The sequence below is a fragment of the Mercenaria mercenaria genome, chromosome 19 (genome assembly GCF_021730395.1).
Source record: "Mercenaria mercenaria strain notata chromosome 19, MADL_Memer_1, whole genome shotgun sequence".
Taxonomy (NCBI): Eukaryota; Metazoa; Mollusca; class Bivalvia; order Venerida; family Veneridae; genus Mercenaria; species Mercenaria mercenaria.
In genome coordinates, this window is record NC_069379.1 from 7,661,310 (window position 1) to 7,684,830 (window position 23,521).

The 23,521-nt window shown below is 33.3% G+C and overlaps 1 protein-coding gene across 2 annotated transcripts; it reads left to right on the forward strand.

The window, feature by feature from the left end:
• The first annotated feature begins 1,871 nt into the window (after positions 1–1,871).
• On the forward strand, positions 1,872–22,746 carry LOC123542280 (fibrillin-2-like). 2 transcript variants are annotated; one of them, XM_053531392.1, is made up of 23 exons: positions 1,872–2,049; positions 2,686–2,988; positions 3,778–3,945; positions 4,470–4,646; positions 5,427–5,648; positions 6,010–6,132; positions 6,567–6,698; positions 6,965–7,077; positions 7,396–7,472; positions 8,524–8,738; positions 10,122–10,253; positions 10,524–10,682; positions 11,660–11,748; positions 12,123–12,238; positions 12,746–12,891; positions 13,649–13,792; positions 15,141–15,278; positions 15,580–15,673; positions 16,522–16,598; positions 19,944–20,028; positions 20,531–20,683; positions 21,085–21,274; positions 21,538–22,746. In XM_053531392.1, exons 1-23 carry the CDS (start codon positions 1,893–1,895, stop codon positions 21,622–21,624), a joined length of 3,297 nt encoding a protein of 1,098 aa, XP_053387367.1. In that variant the 5' UTR covers positions 1,872–1,892; the 3' UTR covers positions 21,625–22,746. The 2 variants fall into 2 exon arrangements, with proteins under 2 accessions (XP_053387367.1, XP_053387368.1); XM_053531393.1 differs by having other exon boundaries at positions 15,589–15,673.
• The last annotated feature ends 775 nt before the right edge of the window (positions 22,747–23,521 follow it).

Sequence of the window (23,521 nt, forward strand, 5' to 3'; positions counted from 1 at the left end):
CACTATAAGATCTCGGTTCCTGTTTTTGAACCGGCCAGATCCTACCATGGATTCTAGAGTTATGGCCCCTGAAAGTGCCAAAATCAGCTATTATGACCTTGTCTGCACAATAGCAGCTCCATTTATGATTTGATTTTAACCGAACTTGCACACAACTTGTATCACCACAAGGTATTTGTTTCTATCTTGAACTGGCTAGATTCCATTATGGGTTCCAGAGTTATGGCCCCTTAAAGGTCCAAAATTAGCTGTTTTGGCTTTTGCAGCCATATAGAGACTTAGACTTCATTTATAGTTTGATTTGATACAAACTTCCAAAATATCTTCAACAATAAAAACTCTTGGATTCCATGACGAATCTGTCAGATCCATCGTAGGTTCCAGAGTTATTTTATATCTGATCACCTCTCCTGATTGTAATCAAAATGGATTTATATCAGTAAGTACTTATAGGACTTGTATCAAATTTCCCCGCCCGCTTAGCTCAGTAGGTAGAGCGTTGGTCTACGGATCGCGGGGTCGTGAGTTCGATCCTCGGGCGGGGCGTATGTTCTCCGTGACTATTTGATAAATGACATTGTGTCTGAAATCATTAGTCCTCCACCTCTGATGATTCACGTGGGGAAGTTGGCAGTTACTTGCGGAGAACAGGTTTGTACTGGTACAGAATCCAGGAACACTGGTTAGGTTAACTGCCCGCCGTTACATGACTGAAATACTGTTGAAAAACGGCGTTAAACCCAAAACAATCAATCAATCAAAATGTATCAAATTTCATTATTGTGATAAGTTGAACTGAGGCAATCAGGGTAGGTAAATATGGACTGATTTCATGTCAAATCACCTCCCTTTATTTCAAGTTAAAATGGGTATATCTCCGTAACTAATGAAGATACTGATCTGAAATTTCATTTATATCAGCAGATGGACATGGACAATCAGTGAAGATACATATTGACTGAATTTATGATAAGTTATCTCCCTTTATTTTATTTTTCTAAATGAATACACCTTAGAAGCTTCTAATGAGATTGGTTTGAAACGTTATTTATGTCTTCCATGGTGAGAAATAATCATATTAGATAACTCTTGATTGAACATTTATCGATATGAATGCATTACTAATATATTGTTGTATAAGCTTGTACTCTGTATCTTCCACATGCATGTACAAATGCATGATTACCTCCCCTGATTGTAATAAAAATGGATTTATCTCGGTAAATATTTATAGAACTCATTTGAAATGTCATTATTGTCTTTAGTTGAACTGAGGCAATCAGGGTAGATAGGTATGGACTGATTTTATATCAAATTGCCTCCCTTTGTTTCAAATTAAATGGGTGTATCTCGTTAACCAATGAAGATACTGATTTGAAATGTCATTTATGCCATCAGATGAGATATATCTCAGCAGCATCTAATGTGATTGGTTTTAAATGTTATTTAAGTCTTTCAGGGCAAGGAATAGTCATGTTAGTATAAAAATGCAGCATTTGAGCCTAGGACCGTCAAACTTGGTATGGAAATTAGCACTGACTAGGTCAAAATGGACTGTTTCAAGAAAATGTTTATCCTGATGATATTTAATGTGTATGCCTATGTGCTCTATGTCGAAACTTGATCATATCATTTTGAGCAATGGTACTCAGGTGAGCGATACAGAACCATCGTGGCCCTCTTGTTTGTTTTCAGATTAAACATGAATGTGTATATGTGTGTCATAAAATACATAATTTTAAACCGTCATTGTTAGGCAAGGCGATCCAATTTGAGACAACAAGAATTTATTTGAAACAACGCTGTGTGAAATGCATATGCTTTTTAAATGTATTTTGCAGCATAATCGTTCTTTTAAATTCCAGATAGAAATCAGTACTTCTAAAACCTTTATGAAACTGACAATTGCACATCCTAATAAGGACATAGAATCTATGAATATTTCTGGCCTGGCAGGAAAACTTCAAAATGGCAGCCTCTTAGGAAGACACGGTTCGCAGGTGAACGTCAATGCCACCGCTTATGCGATATTTGATTTAAGTGAAACATGTAGGTACTAAGTATATGTACTTATAAATTTAACCTGTTTCGTTTCTGTATTTATTCTAAATAGTGTATGTAATAAACATGTTATGTTATTGATTGATTTTTAGTGTTATGCCTAACAAATCCATGGTTAAACAGCCATATCTTATGGTTAGAGGTGTTAGCTACGGAGCCCCTAAAGTGGCATATGAAATTATTATTTTACATGTTACATTTTTTCCACTTTTTTTAGAAACGAAATATTATTTATAATATTTCGTATTTTCTATATGTATTTTGTTTTTACAAATAAAATTACGAAATATTATTCCTTTTTTTTTCATTCGTTGATATTTATTTCGTTTTTTTTTTACGAAATAATGTTTCGTTGTTTTTTTTTTAAATAATATTTCGTTTTTACGAAAGAAAAAGAATATAAAGTGTAAAATAAAAGCACAAAATAATGATACCTTTATTTCAGATATATCTTTACGTCCTTTGGTCATTTTTTAGGATGCATAAACGTGTATCTTTATTGTATGAACACAACAATACTTTTTAAAACGAATGTAATTTGTATGATAAAGTCTTTTATCTCTTTTATATGACATGTATATATTATTACTCGGCGATTTTACTCTAACCTGTTTATATTTTCAGGGTCACTTCAAAACGAAAATGAGAGTCTTTTCTTCTATAACATTACTGGTGGTAACTATACAGTATACAACAGACACCATACTGTACCAAGATTTCTAGAAACTCTTGTAGCAAACCTGACGGAGCTATTTAAAACATTTTCACCTGAAAATATAACACTATTCAATAAGACGTGTAGAAATTACTGGAACGGTGAACACAATGACCAATGTTTGCTCACAATAGCTAGAACCAAGGATTTTAGTCTTGGATTAGATATTATGACTGAGGTTAATGAAACAAGAAGGAAATGGGAGATACTGCGTACGTTTATTTTATATTCTTAGTGTATCTTCATGTTTTTACTAAATGAACTTATATAAGTTACTGACAAAATAAATAATACTACGTCTACTTAATGGTTTGTCATTTGTAACGGAAATTATTTTGCTTTTATTTGCATTGCATACTTCTAGTTCTGCTAAATGTAGATTGTGTGTTTCCGTGTAGACAAGAAATACTATTTATTATTGGACTCTACATATTCGTTTTTCATATTTCGTTAGGTTACAGTGGAATATCAAACATTAATAGGCCCTACTTTCCATATTAATACTCAATGATTATCAGATGTGTGACGTCATTTGTGACATCTGCTTTATGTATATCGTAAAATCATTAATGGCAACATTTTTTTATTTCATTCAACTTATATGCAAATTTGTATTGTAATATCATAGTTATAATTGTAGATGTATCTGTAATAAAATATTGTTATATTCGCACCAAGAAATAAATACGAACTTATTCATTCGAGGAATAATATTGCGCTCCTGATGTCGTTCAATATTTCCAGGTAGATCTATATAATTTATCCTACATCTCCTTACAAATCTAAAAATTAAGAATACTAAAATGAGCCGTGCCATGAGAAAACCAACATAGTGGCTTTGCGACCAGCATGGATCCAGACCATCAGCGCAGTCTGGTCGTCAGGATCCATGCTGTTCGCTTTCAAAGCCTATTGCAATTAAGCTACTATGTTGGTTTTCTCATAGCACGGCTCAAATACTTAAATTTTACTCTTTGAAATTATTTTTCTTCTTTTTTCAGACAATAAACCTCCTAAATTTCTTGATGGAATGCCGAGAAATATAACAAAAGTTTTCAAAACAGATTTGTATTGGAAGATAGACCTGAAAGAATATGTAAGTGACGATACAGACTCCCCGTTAATATACGGCATTCAAACAAGCCTTCCGAAAGAAGAATATTCACTCGGTAAAATACATCATATTGTTTGTTAGTTTGATAATTTACTGGGTGACCACAATTTTATGCTTAAAATATAATATTATTTGTTTCCAGTTATCTAAATGGTCATATCTTATGCAACCAGCGTCTTAACATATCTGACTTATTTGTTCTATAACTCTAGCTTCCATTTGCATCGAGGCCGTATTTTACTAAAGAATGTAAGTTGTATGCAGATATCAAAATTGTGTTGATTTCAAGTAGACATTCCGCTAAAAGGAAGTATTAGATTTATATATATAGTGCAGAGAAATGATAAAGACTGCCCAGTTACTCACACTTTGTTTTGAGACATGTATTTGGAAACAGTTGGTTTAGGTCTTGTCCGTTGGCTTGTCAGAATTGTGAAGAAAAACTGTTAGAAATTTCGTATTCCTCAGTTATGTTAAATAACTTAGACACAAAAAGACTCGCAATATAACCACATTTTGGCTGGTGTTTTCTCTATTAAAACAAACCGATATCTGATGATTTTTATTACATTCATTCAGACAATGGCGTGTTTAACTGGACTATCGGAACAGGGTTACGACACATAGACACGCATTTTATTTTCCTTGCGACGGATCGTCTCAACGCAACAGCAAGGCATGAGGTTTCTATACAATATTGTGGATGCAATGAGCCTGTTGAATGTAAATTTGATGTCGGTCATTCGATTTCTACAGGTACATGTATTCACGAACTCTCTCTTGTTCCTACTGTAACTGTGGTAGTCGTAGTTTTAGGAATTACACAAAAAGTAATAAAATTTAGAGAAAGGTTCCAATAGCAGCTATTGTAATTTGTTTGGGGCCTAAAACTAAACTGAAATAAAGCGCACAAACTTTGTACAGGTACCTTTCCCCTTAGTTAATCGAATGACTGAAATCTTTGATATAACACTAAAAATGTGCTACACCCTTCCACCCGAGAATAGGATTGGTTTAGTATTTTTAAAACCCTTTATTTGTTGAGCACAGACAGAATAGACAGCACTAGACCGGTATTCAAGAACTGTCTAAAGTATATTTGGCACAATTGTGCAGGATCATAAAGACCTTCAAATATATAGGGACAATAGCATACCTCTTTAGCCGAAGCTAGGGGGCGTTTGGATATTGCATATTTCATTACCTCTCATAAACAGACCTTACCAAACATATTCAATTTTGCTCGGTTGTGATCCATGCTTCCAAAGGACTTTGTTGTAGATTTATTACGTATTTCAAAATAAAAGAATTACTTGTGGTTATCTGTTTAACGATTTACTTCCATAAGTTTGTTACTAGATGAATATGGACGCTGATTAATTGCCATAGGAACACTATTGTCCAAATGTCATTTCAGAAGTGTAGTAACATCAGTGATAATATAAAACGAACTGATAAAAACATTAATTACAGCATTTTAAATCTACATAGCAACCTGTTACTACCGTTACAATGTTACAAACACCTACGTTACAGGAACACATATGCAGAAAGCCACCTGCGAATGCCTGAAGTATTATGAGGGGGATTTCTGTGAAAAATTTACAAGTCCTTGTGAGAATGACACACTTAAATGTTACGCAGGGCTCTGTAATTCCACCGTGCCCAGAGCGGACCCATCGGACAAGACGTGGCCTTGTTCTCCATGCCCAGTGGGGCGACATGAAAAATTTATCGGCGACAAACAAAACTGCGAAGGTATCTTGTAACAGTTGGCCTATACTTTTATACAGATTATTATTGATATCACGGGAGGTCGTTGGATACAGAACTGACACTGCTCTTTATGGTCCGCTAATATCATTAATACCATGATAAAAATTAGCATGTATCATTTTGTCTCTGATTTTTATGTGTGAATGAAACGTTTAAAATCTGTGCGGAAGTACGTATCAATTCAGGATTTTGCAAAATATTTAATAAATCTATATACTGACAGTTTTTGAATGTTGCAAACAAATAGCAATTGGTAAAAAATCAAATTAAGACCATTCTTGAAATAAGATATCAAAATTTACATGTTGAATTGGTGCGTAATAATTTGTAAATATTTGTATAGATATTGACGAATGTACCACTACAGAACACTTATGTCATCAGGGGTGTGACAACACTAACGGCTCCTACAGGTGTACGTGTGAGAAAGGATATGATCTTGACAGTGATGGCTTCCATTGTAGTGGTATCTATAACAATTTAACTTCTTCAAAAACAAATAACATAAACATTTTACATCTTACCTTTATTAGCTGGAATCGCTATGGTCCAGGAGTTTTAAGATAAAGTACGTACATTTTTTGTTTAAGCAAACCATTCTGTCGCCATCACATTATATGCAATACAGTGTCTGACATTTTGAAATTGCTTCTTGAACACCTGAATGTCGCATGATTAGAGTAACATTCTGTTATACATTTTTTCAAAAACAAAAGCTTCTTGAAAACATGAATGTTACATGATTATAGTCACATTCTGACATACATTTTTCAAAATATTTTCTTGAACACCAGAATGTTACAAGATTAGGCTAACGTCCTGTTATACATTCAGATTACCTACCAGAACAACTGAATCTTCCAAGATAAGACTAAAATCCTCTTGTGCATCTGTTTGTAGACATAGATGAATGCACCGACCATAAACTGTGCAGCCAAACTGAAGTATGCGTAAACACTATAGGAAGTTATACATGCAATTGTGCACCAGGTTCTATGCGCCATGAAGAAACCAATACATGCGTACCTATAGGTATGTGCTTTGTTATACGTATTTAAACATTACAATAGATTTTTGCCATTTATTTTCACAGGTATAATCTTGATGTTATTGAAAGCATGTTTTTGTATTTTCTTTCTTAACTATAGGCTAATTTAGTTTTAATTTTTGAAAAGTATAAATCTCCCAGTTTGCTTGCGATGGCAGTTTGAAGAAGCCGCTGTGATATAAATCTTTATACAAATGTTAAAAACGGTTAGAACTATGCATTATTTTACTAACGTTTCTTCGTTTTGTAGTGGCTAAAACATACGTTTCAACAATTTCATTTTCCGTACTAATTATAACACAAGATGGATTTGACAAAGATATGGTAGATACTGAGGAGAACAGAAATAATATACAGATAAAGGTACACACAAATTTTCCGGTGAACTTGTAACAAAACACATTTTTATCTTTTAGTTTAAATGCAGTTTGAACCATGTTTCCAATAAATTCCAAATGAGAAACGATTTCTTCCGCTGTAAAGTCCATGTTTTACTTACACAATGTGTATGTAAAAAATAAAACTTATTTATTTGCTTATATTTAGAAGAAATGCTTATGTATAAAATATATTTTCGTTTGAAACAAAGAATTGAAAAAGACTTATTGTTTCACGTTCGCAACTACGTCCCGTTATTTCAATCATGATTGTACTCGTACATGTTTAATTTCATGTATGAAGCTTCAAGAGAGATATAAAAATTCAACAGGCTTTGTAGGAGTACAGGTTGTCAAGATCTCAATGACAATAATTTCTGAGTAAGTGCATGTTAACAATGTTTTCGTATTATGATACACTTCCATGCTTTTCCCATGATTTCATTAATTAAAATCTACTTTTCCCAACTAAGTAGAGATAGACCCTAACATTTTCATCGATAGAAATACATTAAATAAAGTCTAGACATTGATTTCCAAGTCCTTGAAATAAACAAAAATGATTTCACAAATGTGCAATGTACGATAGTTTTGCTAATATCAATAACAGAAATTTTAATATTTAATTCAAAGTTGTGATCCGCAAAGAATGTCAACTCTTGCCTTGGGCTAGTACTTTAAAGCAAAGATATCTATTAGTTTACTTCCCTTGCAATTACACAATAGAGTAGAAAACGAAAACGGTTTAAAACACAATATTATACATTTTTGCACAACAAAATCGTTCAGGATTTATTAATATGTGTTTGATTTATCCCTGAATCACTGGTTCCTATGATTTTGTCAACTTACTTATGGTAAAAATTAACTTTTAACAAGCCGATAATAAAATGAAATACCAGTAAGTATTTTATAGTGCAGATAATACAGTTTTGCTTGTATCAAAATGTTACAATAGAAGCACTTTTGTAATACAGAACACCTGGTAGGATTAGTAAAGGTGCAATTATATTGATCTCTATTTCCTATGCCTAAACTTAGAATACAGCGAAAATAGATCAATGAGTATCAGTGTCCCCAAACCCAAGCAAAAATCTTAGGGTGGAAAAAATAATCTTTACAATTATTTCCTGGTTGCTTATAAATATCTAAGAATTTGTGATTTGTAAATACATGAAAAAATAAACATTTTGTCATTATATTTTTATTACAAACACAATGTCATGTTCATTCTGTTTTTTTATAATTATTATATAGTCTATAGTAGACGAAATTATTATATAGTCTATAGTAGAAGAAAGTTACAAATATTCAGACCTATTCTACATTCAATGATTCATGGACGTGAAACATAAATCTTCGAAACACTTGTAAACGTTTCTTTTTTTTTTTTTTTTTTTTTTTTTTTTAAAGAAAACTTGTATCTATGTAGAAACAGCGCAAGAAAGAAACGCGCAAACAGGCAACTTGCTGCTAGTTTGGATGCACAATACATTCTTTACTGGGAAAATCGAACAGACACAACGACCATACAGGAAGCTCTCAAAAACGCATATTCGGTGGATAGCACAAACAGCCTGCTAGAGCCAGATGGGATAATCCCTGGCTTAATTTTGACAAGTGTAGCCAACATCTCTGTGAATACAGGTAATGCATATTATAGATTTTAAAGCCGCAATGGTTTTAAAAAGTAAGCATTGCGTTTTTAGTTTTTCTAAGAACATTTTTTTCTTAATTTAGTCTGTTTGTTGGAGATAATGATATGTGCAACACCCTATAAGGCCCCAAAACTAAAGCGGAATTCTGTTACACAGTTTCAGAATTGGTTTAATGATCGCGAAGGACTAGAAAACAAAACATCATAAATGTCGCAATAGTTTTAAAGATAAGCACAATTATTACATTTGTTCCTTTGCAAAGGCTTAAAAAGATTTTAACAGAAAATATATAAAAACGTTCAATAATATTTATATCAGTATGTTGAGAAAAATTGTTGTATTTGTAAATCAAATTCATTGGCATAAACTACACTATTCTCTTGATAAAATTTGTCAATTATCTTTTATAAACTTCTTTAAATGAGCCGTGCCATGAGAAAACCAACATAGTGGCTTTGCGACCAGCATGGATCCAGACCTAACAGTTTCTCTAATTCCAATAGGCCTTGAAAGCGACCAGCATGGATCCTGACCAGACTGTGCGGATGCGCAGGCTGGTCTGGATCCAAGCTGGTCGCAAACCCACTGTGTTGGTTTTCTCGTGGCGCGGCTCAAATCTTTATCAAACTTCCTTCTGGTATTGTTGCATTATTGTTATTAGCAATAATTTGAACATTCTTTTTTTGTGTTCAACGTTTGTGTATTAAATTTATACGTTTGCATAATTTTATCGATTTAATTAAGCACCACATTTGTAAATGTAATGATACTTTTAAAAATATTTTACCTCGAGTGTTTTGGGGGAAGTTTTGTTAACTATTAAAACTACATATATTGTGCCAAATTATGTTACGCATAAAGTCTTAAGATCATCTTGCTTTTATTTTATATCTTTTTTCTCTGAAATACGTACTAATAGCCTATAATGTTTGCTACGATATAATCAGAAGACGCTGTTTGGATGAACGTCAGATAAAATGATTGTAATTAAGTGACATTGACTTGATTGTGTAATATCTTGTAAAATAAAATTGACATAAGTGGGGATATCTTTTGGAAATAATAACATTGACAAGTTGGTATTGTATGGCGATATTAGAATATGTTGGCATTGACTATATCTCTCTTTAATAATTTCGTTGACATGAGTGCGTTGTGCCGCGATCTTGTAAGAGAGAGACATTGAAAACAATTTGTTAAATTCTGATCTTTAATATAATGACATTGACTTCAGTTGGTTGTTACGGGATTTGAAATATAATGACATTGACCACAGCGTACTGTATCGCGATCTTGCAAGATAATGGTTTCTGTGCATTGTATCGCGACCTGACAAAATAATGATATTGACTATAGTGTGTTATAATAACAGATATCTGCTCCATTCCTGGACAATATGATTGTGACCATTCAAGTGCAGAGTGTGTAAACCTGGAAGGTGGCTACAAATGCCAGTGTTTAGCGGGTTACGAATACCCGGAGTACAGCAAAAAATATTGCACAGGTATGTATCTATGTCTGTCATATACTATTATAAGCCAATGTTTTCAACAGTAAATGTATATTTCAAATGTCTTTATTACCTGTTATATTCACTGTCGTAATCATTTCGTATGATTTGTGTATGAAAAAGTAATGCAAGTTTGGCTTAAGAAAAATTTAATTCTACAAAATGTGACTCCGTATGACCTACATATATACGAATATTGTGTTTTAACGTTATCGATATTGACTGTCCAAAATCATATTGAAAGTGTTACATTTGATGTTTCAGAAATAGATGAGTGCAAATTGTTTGTAAACAATAATTCAGTAAAAGACCGTTGTGTGCATGGCTCATGTGTAAATGTTCCCGGATCTTGGAACTGCACATGCCCTGAAGATCGGCTGTGGCAGAGTGTTGGTAACGATGTTCCAGTGTACAGGTGTCAAGGTATACTTTTCCAAATACGAAATTCTTGTTTGTAATATCATCTTTAAATATTTCTTAGTAACGAGTTACTATGAATCTTCTTTAACAGCTAGCAGCTGCCTTTCGTATGGAACGCCTAAACCTCGTCATGGTAATTATAAGTTCGTCATGTGCCTTGTCAAGTTTGTTCGGTACAAATCATAATTTGTTACGCATATACAGCAGCTTGTTGTGTGCATTTACTAGTTTGTCTGGTACATATCTCAGACCGTGCTGTGCATTCACTAGCTTGTGCTGTCCATTTAACTAAGAAATATACAGGACAAACTAGTAAATGTACATAATAAACTGTTATATCTACATAACAAATTATAACTTGTACCGAATATTTTGTTAAATGCACATGACGACGTATTTATTGTAGAGCACAAACTAGCACAAGCCAACCTTAAATGACTACGAAATTTTTAAAAGAAAATATCATTTCCTGGCAGTCAAAGTATTCATTAGTTTTGACTATTTACATTATGACAATTATGTCAATCTGTTGAAAATGTAAATTGTAACTTGAATGGAAAGATTGCATTCATTTTTGTTCAGAAAACAATTATATTTACTATCTAAAACGAACTTTTATGAATTATGATATGAACGTAAATTCTATTTATGGGGTGATCTCATTTGAATATGGACTAGACTAACTGCATTCTGTGCTATTTAAGGTATTTTATTTCTTAATATATGTTGTAACTTTCCTTAACCCCCACTTGACAAATGATATAATAACTTTTTGAATATAATTGTCAAACTACTTACTTTTCACGTTTTGTTCCTCTAAAGGGACTTTGGTGTAACTTGATACAGTGATTAAAGCAATGTTGGAAGTGAACAGTGACAACAACCCTGTTCTCATTTGTTCCCAGTTATTTTCTTTATTTTTATTTCCATATGTTTATAAATTACACGGTATTGACCGTAGTTGGAACCCGTCTTTTCAGGAAATTACAGTTATATAGGTACCATCAGAGTACATATGATGTCTGCTACCTCGAGCGAAGAAGAAATAGTCGCCTTTGTTAAAGATCAGGTTTGTAGAAAAATTTACTTTTGAGATGCTGGTTACTAACTGCTTAGAATAATATGCAGTAACACCAAAGTCCGCTTATTTTAGGTCATTAACGAAACTTATAAGACTAGAATGCACAACTAAATTACAGGAATTGGCACCAAAGAAACAAACGAAAACAAATTGAATACTTGCATAAAAGATGTTTTGTGTGTTTAAATCGGAATTAAGTTGATGCTTTGATAACCCTTAGTTTACAAGATCAAATATTCGACAGTGAATGTAAAATAATTTGATATCATTTTATAATCCTAACTTGATATAAAGCATATAACAGATCTTAATCCGCAGCTAATATCTAGTATAATTTATTCGTTTTTTTTTTCTTTATTTAGCTGAACCTGACCTTTGGTAATAAATCGCTCAATGAGAAAGCAGAATACGACACTCATATCAGCAGCATATTTGTTCATGCAACTGTACTGAGATTAGAAGAGGACATAAGTGCATCGTAAATAAATCTTTTTAAATTTTAACGTCACCCCAACACAATCATAGGTCATATGGCGACTTTCAACATTCGGAGCACTTGCACTTTAGCGGTCCCTGTAATAATAGTTTAATAATGTCTTAAATATTTGAAGTTCAAAGGGGTAACTTTATTTTGAGATGAATATGTTTGGTGGCTGCCGCCCCCACACCACAGCTTCACCTCACACCCCAACTTGCTGTGTAAATGTCCGGGAACCGTTAAAGTGCATTCTAACTCAACATTCTAGTGAAAGAGGGGTACCTTATATGTCACACCTGTACAGAACCACAGACATTCCGTTAGCCAGCTAGTTTGCTTAATCACATGAAAGAATACTATACAATAGGCCAGTTTTCGAACCGACAGTGGTGAGGGACAAGTTATTAAAAGTAAACCATATACTCTCGGTCATAAAGAAGTGACAGGTGCTAATGTTGTTGTTATTTTTTCTTTTTTATTAATCGGCAATTATATTCCACATGGCAGTTACAGAATAACGTTTAACCTGAGACTGGGTGAAATTGTTGATACAGGGAGACTGACAAGTGTAATGAAAGATCTTTCCCAAGGACCACACCTTCATATAAATAACCGATCGGAAGTTTATTTCCAAGACACTCATATATTTAATGGTAAGAATCTTAACGTAAATGATTGTGAATTAAATCAAAATATTTTCCTTCCTGTACATATACAGTACATGTAATTAGTCGCTGGAAATGCTCGGTCCTTTATTTCTTATTCCTTATTATTCTAATTTGATTTAATTCTAACATTCAGCGATATCTATTTCTGTAAGTTCTCCTTCAGCGTAGCTTTGGTGATCAGCCCCTTAATATGACACCAGTACTGGATTTTCCAGTAGGCGTGCTCGAGAATGGTTCAAATAAGCTTGAAGCTTTCATCGCACTCGAGCTAAATCAAATTAGTATCAATTGAGCGTGACTGCCATACAACAGACATGAAAGATAAAAGACGTTTTGTCTCAATAGTCACTGTTTGATTGTCTCTCGGTCGATCAGCTATTATTTCATAATATGAGCCGTGCCATGAGAAAACCAACATAGTGGGTTTGCGACCAGCATGGATCCAGACCAGATCCGCGCAGTCTGGTCAGGATCCATGCTGTTCGCTTTCAAAGCCTATAGCAATTAGAGAAACCGTTAGCAAACAGCATGGAAGCTGACTAGACTGCGCGGATGCGCAGGTCTGGATCCATGCTGGTCGCAAAGCCACTATGTTGGTTTTCTCATGGCACTGCTCATATATGTATCATAATAGTGTCAAAAGGTAAACATAACAATAATGAAGAAGTGACGTCGATATGAATATATCACAATAAAAACAAATGATATTTTAAATACAATGAATGTTTAAAACTCACAACAGATTCAGAAAATATTCTTTGCAACTTGACTTCATATGGGGATTGTGACGAAAGGACAACAACGTGCCAGCAACAAAACGGGAAAACATACTGTAGATGCAAGTCTGGGTTTGAAAAACGCTATGAAATAGATAAATTCTGCAGAGGTAAACATTGTTATCATAGATTTTTATTTCGTTAAACGAAAGCCTGATTCAGTATCTGGCTGCCATTATTATAATTGGTCACGAAAATAGGTATTCATACATGTATTTTATACACGCGCATTCGGATATGACTACTGTTTATTTATTTTTTTTCTTTCTTTTTTATTTTTTTTTTTTAATTAAAATAGACACTTATTGAATGACCTGGCGGTCAATAGTCAAAACTGTTGCTCAGGTCCGAAGTAGTTTATTACTTGTCATCAGAAGTTTTTCTTTTTGCAGATTTATATTCAGTTTTTACATATGAGCTCAAAAAATATTGTTAAAAGAACAAAAACTATAGACCAGCGATTCACATATGGAGTCATATGATAAGGGGAGTTCAGAAAATTTTATTGTTACAGTATAGAAAAATATTCATTTGATAAGATAATCCCAATTTATACGAGTGTGGCTAGCTAAAACCAGTTGTGATGAAATATGAAATTTTCAAAGTATCTTGCTACTGAAACTCGCCATAATTCAATGAAAACAAAATCGTGATTGTACCTGTAACAGTTTTTACGGAAGCGCGCTAGTCTCAAAATTTTCAGAATTTCCCTCGTACATTTAATCGTTATTAGCAGTTAGTCCTATTCAAATCTGTACTGTAAGCGTGATTCGTGTTAACTGTAAAAATTATAGGCTTAAGTGCAAAGATGTTGCATAAAAGAAGGAAAGACACTTATAAATATTGAATGAATTGAAATGTAAATGTCAGATTCATTTATTAATAAAAAATGTTACATAATTTTTATGTGCTAAAAAAATATCCATTCACGTTTCTATTCTTTTTCACGTATATTTGACTGTTCAAAACCTTTATCCAGTAAATAGTATACTTATAATGAATACGGAGCGAAACTTTTCCCAATAATAGAACTTTTAAAACTTTGAATATTAAAAGACAATCATCTAATAAACAAAAATACGCAAAAAAAATCATAGGGCATCGGCATTGAAAAAGAGTTATATGCCCTTGAACGTTTTCTCCCCCAAAATTCCGTTTTCAAGTGCAAATGACTCTTTTAGCATACCTGTGAACTATGACGTTTATTGCATGGGTTGCATGTGTTATGATTCTACTTCAATATCCACAGTTTGAAGAAATTCTGTTGTTGGGAAAATTTTCGCCCATCTCATCTACAAAGAATTCTAGCGTACGCCTTAAACGTATATTTTAACTGCCTGCCGAATTCCAAGCTGGTAATAAGAAACAGATCACGCAGTCAAATACCTATAGAACTGGAATATCTGAAATTACCCTAGGTGCTTATATCTGAATGCTGTTTTTCTTTCCTATTCTAAGACGTGAATGAATGTGCAAACGCGACATACAAATGTCTTGGAGGGAGATGTAATAATTCACCTGGACAGTGGTCATGTGAATGTGAAGAACGCAATTTTGCACCAGTTCAAATAGATGAATTTACGATGAATTGCACAGGTAATTGCAACAGTTTTTGTTTATGATTTTGGTATCTATATAATTAAATCTTATAAACAGATTTTAGGGGTGTTAAATTTTATATGTTATGTCAATTGTTAAGGTAAGGATCCGAAGTGGGAATAGGTAATTTCCATATGCCTTATATTTACTAGGATAAGCTTTAAAAGACTTCTGCATAAATAAGTATAACCTGAAAAAAATGAGCATGAAATGTTTGATTGAGAGGAGTAGAATTATTCATATATACATTGTGGCTCCGCCTTGCTCACTAAATTAAGATATGACAGTCAAATTTCAGTGTTTTCAGATGGTTGTAAAAACATGCCGTGTGACAACGGAGGAACCTGCCGTATGATAAATGATGATCAAAATGAGATACATTTTGATTGTATGTAAGTAGCACTAGCAACCTGTTTACAATCTGACAATTATACGTGTGTAAACCAATTGGAGTCATACTGACAGTCTGCCATTTCCGTGAGATTTCAGATTCTCTTCCTGTTCAATCGTGAAACCTCGGGTATTTCCGTATTCTTCATAGAATGCCGGGGTGATCAGATTGCTCGCCTGTTGTTTCGATTTTCTTCGGCCGAACATGTAGCTACAACAAGAAAGTGACCGATTTTCATTACTGGTCTACTACCATATTAGCTTATACATCGTCTGTTGACCACCAGAAGGTGTTATCAGCAAATGAAATAAGATGGCTGATAGCACCTTCTGGTGGTCAACAGACGATATATACATTTCATTAAATACTATTTGCATCACTATGACGACACAAAAGACAAATTAAAATTCCTGTGAACTTGATTAGCGGAAATAGGGTTTTTAAAAAAATAAATATGTACGAACGATTCAAATTGCAAGGCATGTGAAAATAATTTAAATAGATCTAGAATCACTAGTAGCGGATCATATCAAATGGTTTTGCCTATATACCATATACTGTAAACGCACATATTTTCGCGGAGTCAAAATTTCACGAATTTAAAATTTGGAGTATGTTCGCGAGGTTTAATATTCGCGAAATTGTAAAAATGGTATCCTGCTTGAATAAGAATTATACTAATGGTGAATATTTACGCGAGGATTAATTTTCGCGAGGTGTAGGGCCTCGTGAATATAGCGAAAATTAAACCCTCGCGAAAATTTCTGCTTTTACAGTATTCTCTTGTAAATAGTATTATTTTATTGTATTATTTCAACACATATTATTCTTCTTTTCATTTATTTACAGATGTGCCGAAGGATGGACCGGTAGTACATGCCAAGAGGAGTACGAACAACCTTTACCTTTAGAGGAACCTGAAACGGGTATAATACAATGAACGATTGCTTTGTTCAATCATTTGATGTACAGTCCTACCAAAATGTCCGAGAAGGTTACTAAAATCTAGCAGGGGCTATTCAGCTAGGCAAATAATCTGTAACTGTTAATATCCCATAAATCTCCATGGCCTGCTGTGCTGGCCGACATCCTCACATTAATTACCTGCTATTTGACCTTATCTTACATGAATTACGACCACAAGTTTTATGCCTTTTTACTAATCAGCAGAAATTTATAGAAGTCTTATATTGTTGTCTACAAAGCAGGGAATGTTTTTTTTTCATCATTTCCAAAGAGCTATAAAATAAATTTAATCGTATTTTTTTTTACAGGTGAGTAATAATATATTTTTTTGTTTATATCAGTTTTGTTCTTGAAACAAAATTTATCTGGAAAAACAATTAGAAGTACAGTACAGTTATTTTCGAGAAAGTTCTTTTATCATTATTATACACAATAAAACTAAGAAAATTAGTATTAGTCCCTACCTGTTTCACTAGAGGGTTTATAGTTTTACTACTTTTATCAGTTTGTCTGTCCATGCTTTAATAAGAATCAGTACTTATGCTGCTACAGGAAACGATACATAATATTGAATTCAATTTATTCGCTAATTCTTATTTAGTGATTAAAACTTCTTTTAGGTGACTTAATTCCGTCTACAAGAATGTCCTTCTAATTGTTTCAATAAGACTTAGTGTACAAAAAAAAGATAATGCAATTTTGATGAAACTTTCTATATGTTATGAAAAACCGTTGATCAGGTGAAAATGCATGCATTTTGTTTTTACCTAGTTATGCAAATGTAAGAAACTGTAGTCTGAAATGACTTAATAAGAAGTACATGGTAGGTTATTGTAACTTAATTGCTATACTGATAGGAGGCACATCATATAATTTTTGCAATTTTTGTACCTTGTCATGAGAAAACTTAATAAAACAGCTCTTGCAATAAATTGAAAAGCATTAGAGGTACATCAATTAAGGGACTTTTTTTTACAGAATGAATACACACATAAGGCATTTGACCATTCCTGCCGTGGGAAAGTTATGAAATTATGCGATAATTTTAAAAGTATTTTGGTTGTATAAAAATAGGGGATATTGAGAAGGTCAAGTAACACTTAAGATTAACCTACAGCATGTTACCATATATTTTTCTGTGAAATTTTAGTTGTCTCTTCATAGAAAACAGTAAAAGACCTGCTCCGCTACTATTCAAATTCTTTTGTGTGTATGCAACCCATGATTACAATAGGCAACAGCTGTAACGGCCACGTGCAAGACTTTAGCACGCAAAACCACAGGTATTTAATATAGAATTTTATATAAAATAGACTTAATTTTGACAGCAGTCACTGTTCATAGTTAGGATTTTCATGCTTTTTCAGTGACAATTCAAGATTAAAAGGTAGCACGGGAGCAGGGCTTTAACTGTTACCTATTGTAATCATGGGTTTCATACATACAGAAGACATTTCTCTCCGTTTTGCAATATCATTGAAATAAAATACAACATGCTATATTTCAGATTTATAATTTAAACTTTTAAAAAGCAACGCTAAATTATGTTCTGAGCAAATAAAGGCCAATTTCGTCAGAAAGTTTATAACTTTCTAGGTAAAATAATGCTGTTTGTAATTATTACATTCAAAGTATTACTGGGCCTTTAAACTATAACTCCAATATGAACTGCTAATTGTAAAGATTAATTTTATTAACTTTCATAGGTTCATATGTATTACTTGAATTTCAAGTGTGTGAAATTTCCTTCAACATTTCATTCAAAATACAACAATTGTATCTTTTTCTTGATTCCTCATGCAATAAAACCACCTGACCTAATGTTCATCTCAATATTATAAGCTGGCCAAGGAGAAGAGTGCCAGTAATTTAATAGGGCTATTAAAAGCCAATCTAAAGATGTTATTTGTAACTCTCTGGCATTCCATGTTATTATAATTTCACGCCAATCATTAACCCTCTGACCAGAAATTCTGGGAGAAATTGAAATCTTGGACATTTTAGTAGGACTGTGTAATCCATATATAAATAGTCTTTGCTAATCCCTTAATTTTGGCAATAACACCGATTCATATAGTTTTACAATTATAAAAATCGCTATTAAGGAAGTTTTTCAATCTCAAGTGACGGCGTAATGCTAATTCTCCGGAAAACGTAGAATAATGCCTCGTAGCCGTTATATGGGTAGACTTAATGTTGCCGGGAACCTATTGTATCCCGTGTATTAAGTGTTAAATAGTCAGCGCTAGGTTTTGACATTTTGATAGGTTTATATTAACATAGTTCAAACTAGAAGCATTTAATAAGAAATTTAAGGACTTCAATTGATATTTGCCGAATTCTGAAAAATTGAGTTCAGTGACCTATACATTTTATTTGTCCATCTGATTGAAAATAGGTAAGCCTGCAACTATGAAATGTTTCACTAAAATACATATTTTGGAACTCTGGAGATTTTTTTATGATTCTATTGGTGCTCTTTACGTGTGACAAAAAGGTCTCAGCAAATTGGAACTCTATACGGGAAAATGTCATTAAAAGTGCGATTTTTCCATAGAAACCCATTGTGAAAATTGACCAGACCACCAATATTTATATTTTTATTGGAGTTTAAGCAAGTGGTATATTTCTTGTTTTTGTATTCGGACTATATATCTCATGATTACATACAGTAGCTTGAACGTTGTGTGAAAAAAATGTTTGATAACTTGTTGCAGAATCACAGAATAAGTTTAAAGTAAATGGGATTTTATATAACCGTCAATGTATCTCGAAGAAATCCGCAATAAACCCAATATATCATCTTTTGTCATACGATTGACATTAGTTAAATTCTAAACTGTTCATTTTCGCATCCTACTAAATAATTATCTCTACTGAAATATAGTGATTTATTTTTGTCAAGTCGCAAGTCTGAGCTTCTTCTTTGTGAAGAATAAAATGTTGACATCTTCAGTCTGTGCTAGACGCAAATTACGTAATATAACCACTTTAAGTTGAAGATACACTGATTATTGCCTTCTGGTGAGGTCGATAAATCCACATATGTTGTATGTTTAAATCCATTCTACTTATAAGTATAAAAAATAAATACAAATATATGTAGCCTTTGGTCATTTTCGTAGTAAATTGTGTACGACGTCGCATTATTTAGACGTCAAACCGTGATGACGTTACAGCTGGAGGTCAATACACGTTTGGGCTCCGCCTTTGAGTCAATGCGACTTTTTAACATTGATCATGTGACCACATGTAGAAAGGACTATAAATATAGATTTAATCATTATAAAATGTTTTCTTTTCAGATCTTGAAACACCATTTATTGCAACCGGAAGTACTCTAGGTGGCCTTGTCATTTTACTATCAGTTGCTGTTTTGGTTGTATACAGGTATTTATTTTTATCAAATTTCTTAATTCTTTCTCTAAATACTAACGAAATCTGCTAGAAGATATCCTTTGAAGCGAGTGTACTCCATGATCCCAAAGGACCAGAAAATATAACATAATTATATGTTACTTCTGTTGGTTGTCATACCTATATGTATATAGTATTTATCTTCATGTATCTAAACTTAATCGTATATTAAAAAGAAATATTGTACAATACTTCACATTTCCTTTTCAATACAAAAGACCTTTCAGTCGCTATTTTGATATTCTATTACCTTGTTTGAACTAGGCAACTGTTTGAACAATATATAAAATCTACGAGAAAGTGTCCTCGAAACCAAAGTCAACAGGATCTTTTGCTGATGTGTTGAACAAATCTATTTAAATGATAAAATACACAAAATACACATATATTTTATTTCTAATGCGATATCTAAACATTTTATACAACGCAAACAAAAGTTCATATTTTTGATGTTGTGAATATTTCGTTCTTTTAGATGGAGAGGTGCTAAGGTTAAAGAAGCGACAAAACATTCGAAAAGATATTTAGAAAGAGACGGTTTCAAGCCGTTGGAGGGTTCAGTCATAGATGAGCAATATTTGGATAACACGCATAACGTTCATGACATATCCTCAGAAAGTGGTTTCAGGTACTATTTGAAGAAGCCCACTATAAGCTTTTTAGGTAGAACCCAGTGCTTTAAATTGAGACTCGCGGGCCGAAGATTTGGTTGCCAGTTACTTGAACAAAACGCAAGCTAGTACTTGCACATCATCTTTTAATATTTCTTACGATACGTAATATACAACAGAGGTATTGCTGAAAAACGATTTTAGGCACAATTCTGACAAACATGACAAAGTACCTTTTGTTGAATCTTCTGTTTATTATCATAATCTCAAGAGTTGTTTCCCTTGACAAAATGAAAGCGGAAAGCTTTGAGCTTAAGAAATATTATTTTGTTCATGAAAAAAGTATACTTTTACGGAGATTTAAATGCGCTGCAAATATTGTTCTTTATTTTAGCTTGCAAACAAACTATTTTTTCAGGACATTTCCAGGAAAATCGAGTCATGGTGCGAATGCTGGTAGTTTTATATTAAACGATAATCCACATTCCAAAAGTTCCTTGCCAAACAGAATGCATGCAGATACGAATCTAAATTTTGAAGGGAACCGAATGTCTCTCCGACAAGAAAGCGAGAGACCAGCTTCCCCATTGCCAGATTATAGTCGAACGGTAAGTTTACGATGTTTTCATTTGATGCAAATATTTTTTATCAATTTTGAAATATTTTATCATTGTGAAATGCTACTGTCGCAAAGTAAAACTCGGTTTTCTAATTAGTGGCATTAAGAAAATCATTCACGTTCTCCATTATTCCTTATGAAACCTCAATTTTAATTAGTCATTAAAATTGTTAGTGTCCTATGTTGGATGTTAAGCCGTTACAGTCATAAAAAGTGTGTATCTCTTCATTGTTGACTGATGTTTTCTTGCAGAGCAATGTGGAAAATGGTGGCGTCCCGACAAATGACAAACGTCGTTCCGATGACTTTGACGGGTTTGGCGCCCCAACTAAATTCTAATTCTATAACTGCACAGTCTAATTAGGCATGAATTGAATATTCTGCGGTACCTTCTGAAATTACAATACAACTTTAGCATAACTTGAATTTATAAGAATTGTTCACTAGTGGAAGGTGCTGATTGATTGTCTGTATGGAAAGAAATTATTTAGGCAGTAACGGCGCCTTACCGAGTTACCCGATAGCCGGATATTTCCATCCACATTTACAACCAGTGATCGATTATTTTTCTTTCATATCGTATTTTCAAAAATTAAAAGAAATAATTTAAAAGTAAATACGAATTATTTTCTTTGAATTCGCGCATTCATTCATAAACTACATCACGTGAGTCATCTTACAAGATGTTTGGACGAAGAGTTTTCCCAGCAGTAATTCAAGAAAAGGTATTGAGATGCGCCGATTGAAAGATGATATCACCTCTAAGACTTCTAGTGGTATTAAGATAGACAAGTTTAAAAACGTTCTATAAATACCTTAAAGTTACGAGTGCCCGCGTTGTTGAGGCAAACTATTCTACTGCAAAAATAAAATGCTGTGCTTTATTTCTGTTGGTGATAAAGACATTCAGCTGGTTTGTGAAAGACCGGCGGGTCTAGCCAGGTGCCCATCCGCGACTAGGTGTATTCATATTTTCGAACACTGTGGGTTTTTTTTTTGTCATATTTTACTCACATTACTGTGCATTATTTACAATTAGACTGTGCAGTATTTACAATCAGACTGTGCAGTATTTACAATCAGAATGTGCATTATTTACAATCAGACTGTGCAGTTTTTACAATTAGACTGTGCAGTATTTACAATCAGAATGTGCATTATTTACATTCAGACTGTGCATTATTTACAATCAGACTGTGCATTATTTACAATCAGAATGTGCATTATTTACAATCAGATTGCGCAGTTTTTACAATTAGACTGCATTATAAACGATTTTCTTTAAATCAGCTTTCGGTTATATTCGAATTTTGTTCTATTGTTAGAGCATTTCAGACCATACTATATCAATTAAATATACATGCTTTCAACAATGTTTTTCACTGTTCCTTTGCCTTTTGCGAAACCAAAAATTAAACATTATCTATTTTGCAATTGTCATTGTTGAGCGCCATCAGCATGAGATTTTAAGTTTAAGATATTTTTTTATTAAATATCAGGTGTTTTTTTCTGGTCAAATGCATAATGATAAATTGTATGACCATTTTCCCTCAGCTTTTTATGGCGGCTCCTATTATCGTATGTGTTAAGCTTTGGATTTTACTATTTTCAAAGAACCACAACAGTCAAAAAGCGACATTTGTTGCATCAGATTTCGGACATGTCATTACTCGGATTTAGTACATATTAAATTGCAGTATATGCTTCTTTATGTTACTTTAGCAACCGGTAGGTATTTCAAGCAGAAACACCAGTGTTAATGCAAAAGAAATAATTATCCAATGGAATACTGTGAAATCATTTTTATTCGCCTAGGACGAATTTTCGCGTATTTCGCGCTAGGACCGATGCGCGAATTCAAGACCGTGCTATAATTGAAAATGCGTGAATAAAAGCCCGCGCGAAACAGTCCTTCCTCACGTTTGCGCGAAATTTCATGCCAGCGAATTTAAATGATTTCGCAGTATAAGGAATTTCGAATTTTTTCCTTACGAACTATGTCTTAAAACCTACTGCAGCAAGATGACAAACGACAGTTTGAAGAATATGTTCATGTCCAGTTGTATTTTATGTTGACTTTGCACAGAAAAACCTTGCTCGGAGTCATCAAATAAGCAGCTGATATTTTTACCAAAAGCAGTCAATCTAAGCTTATCGAGACCAGCTCTCTCTAGAGTTTTGGAAAACAGCACTTCAGTTCTTCTTATGCATACTCAGTCATACAGGTAAGAACACT